Source organism: Ambystoma mexicanum, chromosome 9, assembly GCF_040938575.1.
Source record: "Ambystoma mexicanum isolate Mex_15411 chromosome 9, UKY_AmexF1_1, whole genome shotgun sequence".
Taxonomy (NCBI): domain Eukaryota; kingdom Metazoa; phylum Chordata; class Amphibia; order Caudata; family Ambystomatidae; genus Ambystoma; species Ambystoma mexicanum.
Window position 1 is genome coordinate 1,339,163,481 of NC_090931.1, and position 14,254 is coordinate 1,339,177,734.

The 14,254-nt window shown below is 44.1% G+C and overlaps 1 protein-coding gene across 2 annotated transcripts in view; it reads right to left on the reverse strand.

The window, feature by feature from the left end:
• The window catches only part of EPB41L5 (erythrocyte membrane protein band 4.1 like 5), a 1,765,041-nt gene that overhangs the window by 45,624 nt on the left and 1,705,163 nt on the right, over nucleotides 1-14,254 (reverse strand). For both annotated transcript variants that reach the window (XM_069616748.1, XM_069616747.1), the window contains one exon: nucleotides 12,390-12,517. In XM_069616748.1, coding sequence (XP_069472849.1) covers nucleotides 12,390-12,517 — 128 coding nt within the window. The remainder of the gene's footprint in view (nucleotides 1-12,389; nucleotides 12,518-14,254) is intronic.

Sequence of the window (14,254 nt, forward strand, 5' to 3'; positions counted from 1 at the left end):
TCTGAACCTTTGAGACTTTTGTGCACTTTTCAACCGTGTGGCCTTGGACACATTTTGTTCTGATCCTCTTAAAGTGGATCCGGCTTTCTGAACTCTAACTTCACAGTTTTATTTTGCTTTCCTCTCTTGCTGTGTTCGTTTGAAAGTGTTGGGATCTGTTTCAATTGATGCTCTGCCTTTCTCTCCCTTTTAACCGAATTATTAAAGTGCCATCTGCGTTAAGCGCTCACCGCTGTCTGAAAATAAGTGGTGTTTTACTTAAGACTTGTCTAATACTCTTAAGGGAGTGTATATACTTTAGTAACTGTGTTTTTGAAATTGCTTGATATTAGTGCCAGTGTGTTTTTATAGATGTGTTTTTAAATAAATAATTATATATCGTTTACAACACAGCTCTGGTCAGTGTTTGCTTGTTCTACTGTGTTTACCTGCCCTATTGTGTATGCTCTGTATACTGCCTAACTCTTCTTGAGGGAAGTCTGACTGCTCAGCTACAGCTACCAAGTGAATCTGTGTGGTACAGACTGCTACCAAGTGGGTTTACTGCCAAACACCTGTAGTTTTAAATCTTTTGCAGTGGTCCCTAAGGGAACTGCACAGGTTTCTGCCTAACAGCCCTCCCGCATTATCAAGCTGGGACGGGGAACCAGACAAGGTTGCCCCCTCTCACCCATGCTATTTGCCATGGCAATTGAAATACTGGCAGCCCGACTGTGCAGATATCATGAGCATAGGGGCCTGGCGATGGGGGGGCGGGCACGAGGGAACTAATATCTTTGTATGCGGAAGACGTGATTGTGTATATCAAGGACCCCGCAAATAACTCAGGAAGTCAAGAAATTTGGTGTGGCCTCTGGCCTCATAATCAATAGGACCAAATCCTCTCTATTCCCCCTAAATGAGAATACCGTTCGACCTCCAAACCCCCAGGATACGGTTGGGAATGAGTGGTCACATACCTGGGGTACGGGTGAGCAGGGACGCTAGAACACTACTAGAGGACAATCACAACAAATATCTACAAGTATTAAAATCCAGCGTGGAAAGGTGGTGTGGGCTGTCCCTCTCCCTCATGAGTAGAATAGCAATTGCCAAAATGATAGTGGTACCTAAGCTTCTTTAAATCTTCCATAATATACTGGTCTGGCCGGGGGTGGGCTTCTTCAGGGAGGTGCGTTCCCTACTTATCAAGCTTGCCTGGCACCCAAAGTGCCCACGCATAAGCTGGGGGACGCTAACCCAACCCTGGAAGAACAGGGGAATCGGGTTACCGGATGTTGAACTGTACTTCCTGGCGGCACAACTGTCCTTTACAAAGATTAGGATGCCGGGAGCTCAGGCTCCCGAGGTGAACCCCATGTACGCATCGAGCGAAGCTCGGTTCACCTGTTTTCCCTCCAGGGAATGCCGATATCTGGCAAATCACGTGACAAGGAAGGGGGGGGGAGCATTGCCTGTATGTACGATATGTACCCGGACGGGACGTTCGTCCCTCAGGAATGATTTGTGGAAAAGATGGGAGGTGGTTTCCAACGCACACTGCAATACTTTAGAATGAAAGCTGCTTTCAGAGATTGGTACCCGGTGTTCCTGGAAATACCACACACAACTCTGTTGCTACGATGCATCAGAAATTCCCACGGGTCTAAAGGGGTGGTGCCTGCACTATATAAACTACTCCAGACCGATTCACCTCGGGAGCCACTGAAGTGTAAGTGGAAATGGGAAGAAGACTCCGGGGTAGTCCTCAGACAGATAATGGGCTGTGGTTTGCGGCACCACACAGGAGGGTGCTTTTAATTCTCAGCTACAACTAATTCAACTCAAGACATTGCACAGAGCATACATCTCTCCAGCACGCACCAATATGACACCACAAGATCCGCCAACTGCCTGAGATGTAATGCGGACGATCTGCTACACATGCTATGGGCCTGTGTTAAAATACTCCCCTTCTGGGAGGGAGTGGCTGGTATCATGTCGGAGATGTTGGGGCAAACGGTGCGAGTGAGCTGTTATGTTGCATGTTTGGGTAGCTCCCTGGGTTGCCGAAACAATAATAAGTTACTCTCTACCTGTATGAAAATAGCATAGCAAGCGCACCCCCACCCCCACCTGGGGGTGAAAGCATGGCTGAAAGATCTAATATGGTTAAGTGATACGGACATAGAATACGTAAACCTGTGTGGGCTGCAAAACTGTCCAAAAAATATTTGGAACCCCTTTACTGCATACCCATTAACCCGGGAGGGCCCCCCGGATTGACCCCCACGCCAGGACAGAGTGTACAATGTCACATACTTGTGGCATCCGCATGGGAAGGAGTAGCAGAAACCCCAGGGAATGACAGGTTCAGCCGGTGCACTGCAATCTCATTATCAAATGCAATATGTTTCCATGATATCCAACTGCTCGACTACATGCTCTATTGTTCAATATGCAAATGTTAAGATACAATTGTTTTGGCAATTTATTTTGTAAAGTATGCTAAATATATATGGCCACTGTTGAGGTGCGAATAACTAAGAAATTAAAAAGAAAAATTAAAATTAAAAACAGCTACAAAAGTTATCCTTACCTTCAATGTGTGTTGCACTATTCTGAAAAGTATATGTAAGGTTAAGTTTCTCACTTGTGAATTGGTTGTGCCTTTTGCCCAAAAGTAATTATTGTTGGTTTCACTTTACTACTCCTGTTAGCATAAATGTATGAGTATCCCCAATTGGGTCTTGCTTCCCCAGACTTGCTGTTAGCCTGTCCAGAAAAGGTCTGCCTAAGGTTATATTTAGCTTTAAGTTGCTGATAGCCCCTTTAAAAAGTATATAGATTTTACTTTGCATACAAATGGGAGCACCCTATCAGCATTAAACTTTGTGTTAAATTTGTTGGTTTCTGTGTTCGAGCTTCTAAAGGCAGAAGTCCAGTCTCACACAGCAATACCTTTGGAACTTACGAAATAGACCGCAAATTGCGAGTCAGCAGTGGTGGGACTTGGGTCTGCCTGTAACTCCATCATTATTCCAACAATGAGGGAGGTTAGGTTAGAACTGACCAAGCAAGGGCTGGACATTTCCTCATTACAAGGTTTATTAAACCAAAGCAGTTGCTGAAAGAAATCCTTCATCCTTTGCATTCCTCCCTTGGAAAAGAAAGAGTGGTGGAGAACAGCTTGCACCTCCTCTTTGACGATACTCCTCTCTCTGAAACCACACTGGAGGAATTCAGGAGGTTGGCTAACATGGTCGAAGGTTCCGCAGATGCGACATTTGTTGCCCCCCCCAAACCCAGGGGGCAGTGGCCTCAGTGGAAGGAGAGGGGACAGAAAATGAAAAGAAAAGATGGTGGAAACAAGAGCAGTAGATCGCCTCCGCTACAACCAACAAGAGGCTCAAAGAAATCCAAGAACCAGAAGATGCCAAGGACCAAAAATTGGGGAGCAAATATCTTTCTTAAAAACATCTAATTTCCCCCAAATAGTGAATCACTAGATTGCGAGCAAACATCTAGTGTGGGGAAGGTGCTGGAAGCACCTGCGGAAAAGCATGCAATGCCATTTAAGCACCCAAAGGGAAAGAACAAACCGAGACACCACTGAAAAGATTGTAAAGGTCCTGTACAAAATGAGATAGTGATCACAAATGTGAGCATGGGTCTTCAGACAGATCCGCAGGGCCATCCACTGAAGATCTCAGGAGCGGGGGGCAAAATTGAAAGACCCGGTGGCCTCAACTGCTGCAGAAGAGCCACAGCAAGATACATTAATGTCCCCGATTCTAAGAGGAAGAACTGCGAAAGCGATTGCACTGGCCCCTATATTTCTGCAGAAGAAATTGCTCCTGTATAAACAGCCTCCTCCTGCTGGAATATTGCAAAACACTATGCAGGGAGTGACTCCAAAAGGTACCACCTATATTCCTTAAGCCATGCAAAAAAGCAACGTCAAGTTCAGCGGCAGAATCCTCAGCCCCAATTATCCTTATAGAGGAGGCTCTGGGCCAGGGGAAAACTACCAGCATTCCGGAGACCTGGAATGGCTGTGGGAAGTCGGTGGAGCTGAGAGACTCCCCAGGAAAGACCTCACCAAGTCCAGGAGAGCACTCTTGTAGGCGAAGCTCATATGGAGTAAGACTGTTCCGAGTTTGCAATCCTGAATGTTTGGTTAAAACTGTTGGCAAATACCACTCTTCATAAATCTTTGTAAAACTGTAATCCTGGCCTTCAAGAAAGTTTGAAACTTGTTTTTCCTATCCTCTGCAGACATTGAATATGTGAGTTCTGAGTGCAGACAATGCTTTTTTGTGGAAGTAGATCTGTCCACAAAGAAGGCTCAGAGGGCTATTCTGAATGCTTCAAAGGAGTTAGATCGTAATGGTCTGAAGATTTTCTCTGAGCCACCTGTTGATCTTGGTCAGAGGATTGGACTAACTAGAGAACTCAAAGGTCAGATTGTCGGGCGGGGGGAGGGGTGTGCACGAGGTTCAGGGGGATGCAACAGACAGAAGGAGGGAAACCGAAGGGGGTCATTAATCAAGAGAGCACTTTGACCCTTTTACCAGAAATTCTCTCCCAGGTTCTTCAGAAGTTGGGAGTGGGAATACAGCCTCTTTAAACAGAGAGGGCTCACCCTAATAAGTTTGAATACGCGGGGTCCAAGTACTTTTAAGGCAAAAGAAATGAGAAAACATCTGTTTGAATCAAGTGACATTGCTGCATGAAACATGGTTGGTAAACCCAATTGAGACCGAGGGTTACACATTTCACTGCCTATCCGCTTCTCAGAAAGCCAAAGGGAGGCCCGTCAGGGGGTCTTCCTGATGTTTTTTAAAAATCTTACAGTAAATTCCATTATTCCCATTTTTAATAGCATAAAGGGAATTCAGGCATTCAAAATTTGTTTAAAGTGCGACATGCCAGATCCGGACCTTATTGTCATCAATATTTACTGGAATCCTGCGTGTCCGGGCCTCAAGGACTTTTTAGCCTTGTTGGCCTCGTTGTTGGGGAGAGTCAAAATGGATTTTAGGGGGACTAATATACTCCTTGCAGGAGACCTGAATAGCGAATGCATACAACAATTAGAGGGGAGGAAGAGTCTAGGCTCTCGTAAAGGCTTGAAAAAGGGGCGAATATGGGTGGACTTTTTGGATTCTTGGGGCTTGAGAATGTTCAGTGGCTCACCCGGGGAAGAGATAGAGTCTATGCCAACATGTCATAGGGGGCAAAATATCATCTACGCTAGACTATATCTTCGCCTACCCTGGTCTTTTTTCGCGACCCTCTTCCTTGGCCATAAAATATGACTGAGGGAGTGACCATTCGCAGCTTGAGCTAACATTTCCAGACCTGCTAGCCATCTCCAAAGATATATTTTACAAAGACATAATAGGTAACAAGGGTAAAATAAGACTGGCCAAATATAAGCGTGTAGGTATGAAGCTGAATAGTCAACTTGAGAGGATATCAGATCATCTGTGGCAGGAAAATTGCCAACCAGCGAGATTCAACAAGTTTCTTTGGTCTGTTTTGCCCCCGGAGGAAGCTTCCTCCTGGGCCAGACAAAATCACGTGCATAACTTCAATGAAGAAACTCAGAGAAAAAAGAGGGAGCATAGACAGAAACTTAGAAGCTTGGCGAAAATGTCTCTTGATCTGGTCTCTTATGAAAAAGAAGCCAAACAAATAAATCAAGAATACTCTCACTGGTCTAAAAGAAAACTCCTCCAAACATTTTTGGTCGGTGATCGGACAATTGGAAGCCAATCACAATAGCACGTTGTGTAATTTGGTATCGGAATCCAATTGGGTATAATACCTGACAGAAAGGTTTGAGTATCCAAAGCCAATCTTACATTACGTTGACCTGGATGTCCCTTGGCACCTGCACTTTGATGAAGTGGACATCTTGGAAATAATACCCAAATCGTCGGTCTCTCGAGCTGCAGGCCCCTAATGGCCTCACGTATTAGGTCCTTAAAAATGAGCCAGTGCTCTGGTCCACACTATTATGTTATCCCTTTAGGGGGATACTTCAGCAACACGAGTTTCCAGCTTCATGGAAGACTGCTATAATTATACCATTCTTCAAGGGGGCGGGCGATCGGTTACATCAGGCGAATTATCGCCCAATCGATCCTCCTTGACATCGATAGCAAAATCGTTATGAAGCTCTTGTTGAACACTCTCAACAAATGGGTGGATATCTCAGATTTTGGCCAGCAATCAGCAGGTTTTAGGAGGGGCCTTTCTACTACCTTGAATGGGCCAATATTAAACCTGGTCTGGGAACACACTATGGACGAGGGTGGCTCTCCAATATACGGGGCCTGGATGGACTTATCAAGTGTATTTGATTAGGTCGACAGAGCGGTTCTCTGGGACAATTTGAGGAGAAGGGGGATTCCAGAGGCGCTGCTGTCAATACTGGTCGGATTGCATAGGGACACTACATTGAGGGTGCGCCTAGACGACCAGGGGATCTCCCAGAATTGGTGAAAGTAGAGAGAGGTGTACGACAGGGCTGCCTGGGGGCACTCCTCTTCTTTTACTTGGTCTAGGCAGATATGGGTATTTCCCTGGAACCGTCGGCGTTGGCCAGCCCGATGATCAATGGGAGAAGGATCCAATGGCTGGCCTACACAGACGATATAGTCTTGCTGGACAAAACAGCGATTGGTCTGCTGCGTCTATTGACTAAACTGAGTGAGTATGCAAAATCAAATGGGCTATCCATTAATCCTCTAAAGTCCAGGATCGTACTGTTCAAACATGCGCATAAAACAATGGATGATCATATTATTCCAAGAGTTGAAGATTTAATATACTTAGGCTATAAGATCTATGTCTTGCCAGGCATTCATCAAGTGGAGTCTGATGTAGAGGAGACAATTAGGAAACTCATTCCCCAAATGAAAAATGTATACGTTAAGTATTGCACATTTTTACTACTTCCGCTAATTAATTTCTACATGGCGAAGGTGGTCCCAGTAATCCTTCATGGCTTGGAGGCAAAACCCCTGCTTTGGAAAACAAATTTGAGTAAATGGGAGGGTCTCCTGTGGAAGACGGTTCTTGGTTTCCCGATGTGCACACCCTCGTGGAGCCTGAGATTCGAGCTGGGTCTAAAATCATTGGGCTCTATGGCTGAGTGAAAGCTAATGTCACTATCGGCAGATTATTACTGCACACCAGAATACGCTCTATGGTGATGTTAGATTCCTCGAGAACTAGGTTCCTATCTAATTTGGAAGTAGGAGCTAAGGAAACGCTGGTTAGAGCAGACGCAGATATCCAGACGTTAATTAGCAACCCTCAGAGCATTAAAAAAAAGAAATTGAACTTGCTGACTGGATTGAGACAATCAGAAAATTAAGGAACTCAGTTCCTATAAACTCCTTCCAGACTATTGACAAAAAACTGGGGGTTCTCCCAAGGTATTTGGTCAAATTCCCAGATAGCCAGGTAAGGAAGAACTTCCGAATCAGGTTTAATATAGTATACACAGGGGAAATTAAATTTTGGCCATCTCCTGATGGACTGTGGAGGAACTTGGAATGTGAGGTGGGCATTATACAGAAGGTTTGTGGCCCCGGATGAGGGCCTGCTTTCAGACTTCCACTGGAGCAGAAACATCTCTTGGCATTAGCCAGCTCTTACATTCACCACTGTGCAGGTTCTGTAGAAATGCAACATCGTTCTCTGAGATTTGCTCCTCCAATAATGAACCAAAGGACAATAGCTTTGAGTGAAAGAGCCCTTCTGGAAATATAATGGTCTAACTTTTTTTATGGTCAAATGATGAAATATCTAACTGAACCTTACTTTGGTCGGCAAAGTCCAAGTAAAAGAAGGTCAGTGACCATTTGATTGTTAGATTGTAGTATAGATTAATGGGTTTAGAATTTTGTTAATGTTGGAAAAAACATTTTTATTTTTCTTAAATTAATATGTTTGTTCTTTTTGTAAAGGTTTTGTACCATATACAAATTTAAAAAAAATAGGTTTTACTTACCTTGTGTAAATTGTGTGCCATCCTAAAACAAGTTCAATCGTTATTGCTTATCTCAATCTGTTCTGCTGATCTTAAAAAGCAACTGTAATAGAATATTACATTAGGTCTTACCTGCCTAGAATAGCTGTGTGTGTGCCATTCCTGAAAAGTGTTCCTTTAGGTGTAGTTGACCATGGGTTGCCTGGAGCATCCAAAATGTGTGTAAAGAGTTCTTGCTTATCTTAGACTGTGTTCCACTAAGCTGAAAATCAACTGTAATTGTATATTACACCAAAGAACAAGTTACTTAACCATAGCAACGTTCTTTCGACTGGATGTTCCTCCAACGTATTCCTCATCTTTGACATGCAATGTCCAGCTTTGGCTGCTTCGGAAAATATTTTCAGCAGAGGGCGCCCTGCGTCAAGTCGATGTCCCTCGAAGGCCTCCGTAGAGGGTGACGTCATCGGATGTTTTAAGTAGCATGCACGGCGCCCTTTGGCCTCAGTTCTGTTTTTCTCCTCCTCGTGTAGCAGAGATGCCCATAAATACGGGCAGGACAGTACTCAGCCTTGTTGGAACGAAAGCTGCAATTGCATGGGAAATTCTACAGAGGGGTAGGTTGGGAGTGCGATAAGGAATACGTTGGAGGAAAATCCAGTCGAAAGAACGTTACCAGGGGTAAGTAACTTGTTCTTCGAATGAATTGTGTCCTCAAACATATTCTACATCTTTGATAGACTCCCAAAGCAGTATCCATGATAGGAGGAGGGTGAAGAATTTGGACATGTAGAAATTTTACAGGACAGAGTAAAGGACAGCCTTACCAAAAGCAACCTCCTGAGCATGGGAAGTATCCAGAGAATAATGATTAGTAAACATGTGTATTGCAAGGGCACAGGTGGGGTTGGCAGATTTCAACGCCATAGTCCCTGCCGTAAATACCTTCCTCGCCCATCAATCTACGCGCTTATCCTCCTATCAGGAGGGATGGTAGGGTACGCTGCCTGTTTCGAGGTAGCCGTAGCTGCCTGGACCACCAGACTCTGGGGTGTTTTGACAGATAGCCGGGGTCACTGCTGGAGGGGCGGCATTTTCTAGTAAGATACTTGTCAACCGCCGGGTTAGTTTCCAGAGTCTCCCAATTCCTGGCCACCCTTTTTTGAAGAGCCACATGGAAAGGTAAGACTGGATCCAAAACGTCTGTAAGATCATCCTGATCATAATGCACTGGAGATCTAAACCAGCCCAAATATTCAACAACCATGGACATAAGTTGTCAGTACGAGGAGTCAGCATGCTCCCCTGGTTCTGGCTTGCCAAACTGCAGCTCAGGAGAGGTATCAAAACCACTAGCATTATGCAAAGTGTCAGAGATCTTGCATCCTACTCTCCTCTGAAATGAGGCATTCAGACACATTAGCGGTCCCATACTGGATACGAAAAGGGGCATCTTCCTAATCCGAAAGCTCTACCTCCTCAAAAATGGAAGTGAGGAACTTTTAAACATCCTTTTTCGGTAGAGGGGCATACATTTCATCTGGTGTGGAACCCAGAGGCTTCGAAATGGTCAAAGGCGTCGACTTCGACTTAGCCACTGCCTTTTTTCGGAGGGTCAACAGGCACTGGGGGCCGAGCCGACAAAATTGGCACAGGTGGTGTCAACGGTTTTGATGGCACCGAAGGCATGACAGGGGTCGAGGACCTGATGGGCACCATCGATGGTCGTGGCTTCGAAGATGTTGATGACCTCGACCTCTCTTTACGTCTCGAGTGATCCTTCGATACCATGGTCCGACCGAGGCCTTGAGGGGTCTCAATGTGGATCACGCCATGTACTCGGCTTGAGGGCGCGCAAATTTCCGGCCGAGACAGCTCCTTGCCGGCTTCCACAGAAGGCACAGTCGGAGCCCAGCCCAGTTTATCAAAGATTTTAAGCATTTCCACAGGGAAAGCTTCCCATTCTGGCGGTGTCGACTTCTTGGACGGGCATGTCACGCTCTCGGGGGGGGGGGGGGGGGGGGGGGGGAGGAGGGGTGGGGGGAGTCGCCTGACGAAGACAGTGAGGAAGGCGACCAGTGGTGCCTTCTCCTCGATCTCTTCGACAAAGAGTGGCTGGAACCACTCCTATACCTAGAACGCTTGGCCTTCTTCCTCCGAGGAGAGTCACCTCTCGACTCATCGGTCGAAGGCCTAGCAGGTCGAGACTTATGGGGTTTGTAAACTTGGCCTACCTGAAGCGTCCCCTTTTGTTCCCTTAAAGCCTTTCCCGTCATGGCTGGACACTTGGCGCACGTATCTGTATCCGTATCGTGGCCCTCGCCAAGGCATAACAGACAGACTCCATGCAGGTCCGTAATGGACACCTTGGAGACACAGTCCTTGCATTTCTTGAACCCAGATCGAGGTGTCATTGGAGTAGATGACGAAGACATATCGAACAAACAACAGCAAATACTTTCACAAGTAAGCGATGAGGCCAACCGGCACCGTGCGTGCTACTTCTAACATCCGATGACGTCACCTACGACGGAGTACTTCAAGGGACATCGACTCGACGCCATCGATGCAGGGTGCCCTCTGCCGAAAATTGTTTCTGAAGCAGCTAAAGCTGGACATTACATGTCAAAGATGAGGAATATGTTGGAGGAAACAATCCATTCGAAAAGGTTTTACTCACCTAGTATAACTGTTTCTAGAAGGCTAGAATCTGTGTTCCACTTTTCAGAAAAGTATATTTGGAAGTTGGTTGACTATGTAATTTCCTTAATGAGTGTCCCTGGATAACTGACAGGTCTACTACCCTTTTATTACTGCAAAGTAATCTGAAAGGAATTTATGGTTTTACTCCCCAAGAATTGGTGTGCCATATACTGAATGTGTACACAAAGGTCTGACTTAGCTAGAAATACTGTTAGGTGTTCTAAATAAGGTTGGTCCTTTGATCTGTGTATTTAAAGCATTATGTTGTGTTTTTATGTTGCGTTTTTATGATATGTTATATGCTTTCTGATAGTACTTACCCAAGAATCTATTGGTCTGCTTGTATATAAAATAAACACTATTTTTACAATACATAGTGTGTCAGTGTTTCTTTGGACCATATGTATAAAACAATTTCTTTGTACTGATTCTACAGCCCTCTTCCCCCCTCCTAAAATAGGCCTGGCTACTCTGTCTATGCTACTATGAACTCAGGTGGTACAGCCTTGTACTAATAGTGGAGTCTTGTACTGCCTCCGTTGAATGGTTTTACTAAGCCCTTAGTTGGACTTAATAAAAACTGTCCTACCACGCACTATAGCTGAAGCATTGGCTTATTGTAAACATTCAAAACACATGTCCAATGTGCTACTGGTGGCAAAGTACATATACTGGGCATGGTACGCAAGATTAAATTTGTCAATAAGCCATGCAAGTTGATTTGGACCGATAACGAAGTATAAGGCTCTGCGATCTATTCTATTCTCTCCCATGAGCTATAGTTTTGTTTAAAGACATTAGGAGCAAATCTGATGCTGTAAATGATTTTAAATAAGGGGCTGCGAGGAATCGTCCCTTTGGGTACTCCAGACCTTGCTGAATAGTCATTTACCAAGCCATTTTTGTGTTTCGTTTTTAATATATGCATTTTATCTCTTGTTTTATGAAATATTGATGAACATTGATATATGGGTTGTATAACTTTTGAGGCATACTTTTTGGACATTCTTGACATGTATTTTATCTGCTAATTTATGAAATGGTGATGAATTTGTATGCATTGTATAACTGTTTTTGACTTTTTTGCTAAAGCCGAATAAAGTATGATTGATTAGTATTAAGTATTTTACAGTGATTCTTGTGTAAATAGAATAATTATATATTTTCATATACATTTGAGTGTTTCCTTGATGTGCATTGCTAACTGGGTTCAGCTCACATCATCCTCTCAAGATAAGCCTGACTGCTCTGCCACTCTACCAGGATTCCAGCAGTAGTACAGACTGATACTAAGAGCTGGAGATCTACAAACCACTGAAATCGTTTTGTAAAGTCATACCTACCAGATGACTTTGGGAAAACTCCCCTAACAGCTTCATCACAAAATATGACAGGGCTGACAAATTGGAGTGCTAACGCACAGGGTGAAGAAAAGGTGTCTCAGTAATAAGTGGCGGGAGACACTGAGCAGTGTTTCCCATTTTAGGGGTTGAGAGACAGCACACCCTTTAAATATCCCACGCATCTGTTTTGTCAGCTGCACAATGCCACTGCTAATGGCAGCATAGGAAGTATTTAAGATGCAGTTTGGATGTTTGTGTGCACTCCCTGACTAAACGATGTACACGTTTGTGTAGCATATTTCTTGTACTGTATTTAACAATGTTCCTCACATGTATAAAAATAATCCTTTTCTTACCTTACAACACCGTCAATGAGTGTTTGCAAAGGTGGGGATGCCAGTAATGCTGAGAAGGTATCTGCAGTGTTTGGTACTTTAGCAGGTAATGTTGCAGTCCCCAAAATTCCATTCGATATTGCTCCACTCTAAAAGGGAATTAAAAGTTGAAGACAGTTTCAATCCAAGATTGTTCATAACAAAGGAAATAGGGCGGGGGAGCGATAACGTGGGAGATCATGTATATACAGAGAAGAATAAAGGCAAAGCTTACCCTGGCTTGGCAAGGCACTTCCCAAATAGCCAAGGATGCACCAATGCACAAAATCTGAGGAGTGCAGGTGGCCAGTGCTATCAGGTGAGGTATAGTAGTCCAGACCCTTCACCACAGTTAAAAGGAAGGTGTTTCTAAAGCGGCTCTTGATTTTCAATATGATGATATAACCTCTGAGGCTACACTAACAACAGGAAAGGGTTGGTGGGTATGTTGCATGTCTGAAAATTATACAAGGTTGCAAAGGGAGCCAGTGTAGGCGCAGTCAGTAAAGTGGTGATATTTCCTGGATTCCTTTGATTAGCTTGCAAAAAGTACTATACTTTTTAGGGGCAGCACTGTCGTGTGAGACATTCCAGCGAGCAAGAAGTTCTTGCCATTTACGAGTGAGAACCAACGCGTTTACTACAAGGAGCTCTGGATAGTAAATGGCCGAGATGTAATTTTTCCAGTTATTTGTTACCATTTGCATGCCACAAACCCCTGCATTCTTAGGGATAGTTTTGATAATGACGCTCCCTTTTAATTTGTACTAGGTCTTAAAAAGTACTAATGTCTTTCACAATCAAGCCCGAACCCCACTATACTACAAGTAACATTTGTCATTTGTGTTGCACATTTAAAAAAAAAATGTTTTTTGTGCAAAAGTATCTTAATGGGTATTGTACTCAATACACTATATAAACTGTGCAACCATCCTGGATGTGAGTGAACAATTCATTTTGAATCACCATACTTAAAACCAATGCAATATAAATGTAGCTTAGGGTGACACATCTGGACAAGAAGATATCCAAAGTTCTCCACAAAACAACCGACCAACACAAAATAGTTTGTCTGCAGGCTATGAGGATGGCAAGTGCCAGGCGGAATCAGAACACAGTTAATAAATCATTCCACATTCCATCAACCCTCTTCTGCCCAATCCATTTCCCCGTTACATCAGCACTTCATTTTCAATTGCTTCCCAATCAATCAGAGCCTAATCCCAGTCCTCAGGGGCCTGGTGTGGGGCATGGAGCGAGCAGGGGGAAATGCTGGAGTACATATTTTAAAGTTAAAAAGAAGCAGTGGGCATGGCCTTAATTCAACCAAAATTCTCAGAGTAGTCAAACTAGCCCTGGAAGGGGAAAATTAAAGAAACTGACAGACAAGCAATAACGGAATTTAAAAACTTGACATTTGAATAAGAAATCTTCATAGTTGTAGTTCACTAAAATAGGGTGCCAGAATAGGGGATTGAGGATTAAAGAAAAGATGCACAGGAAGCAACCGCACTCACCTTCTGTTGTCAAAAGTACCCTTGGAACGACAGTAGTTAAACCACAGATTGAGGTAAAGTCACAGCTGTCCAGAAACCTCATCTAAGGGACGAGTCTTCAGGGGCAAGAATGCATAGGCTGAAAAGGAGCCGCCACCCAAATCCCAGGTTAGGACAACAAAAGGTTTGACAGCAAGTAGTGAACAAACCCATTCAGAAACGTCTTGACAGAAGGAACCTCAAAAATCAACCACTGTTATTGAAACGAGAGCAAGGAAATCAATTCCCATAGCACTGCACCAACAGAAAAATGTTCCATCAACATGCATCACTTGCCTTTAAGGAATGCCT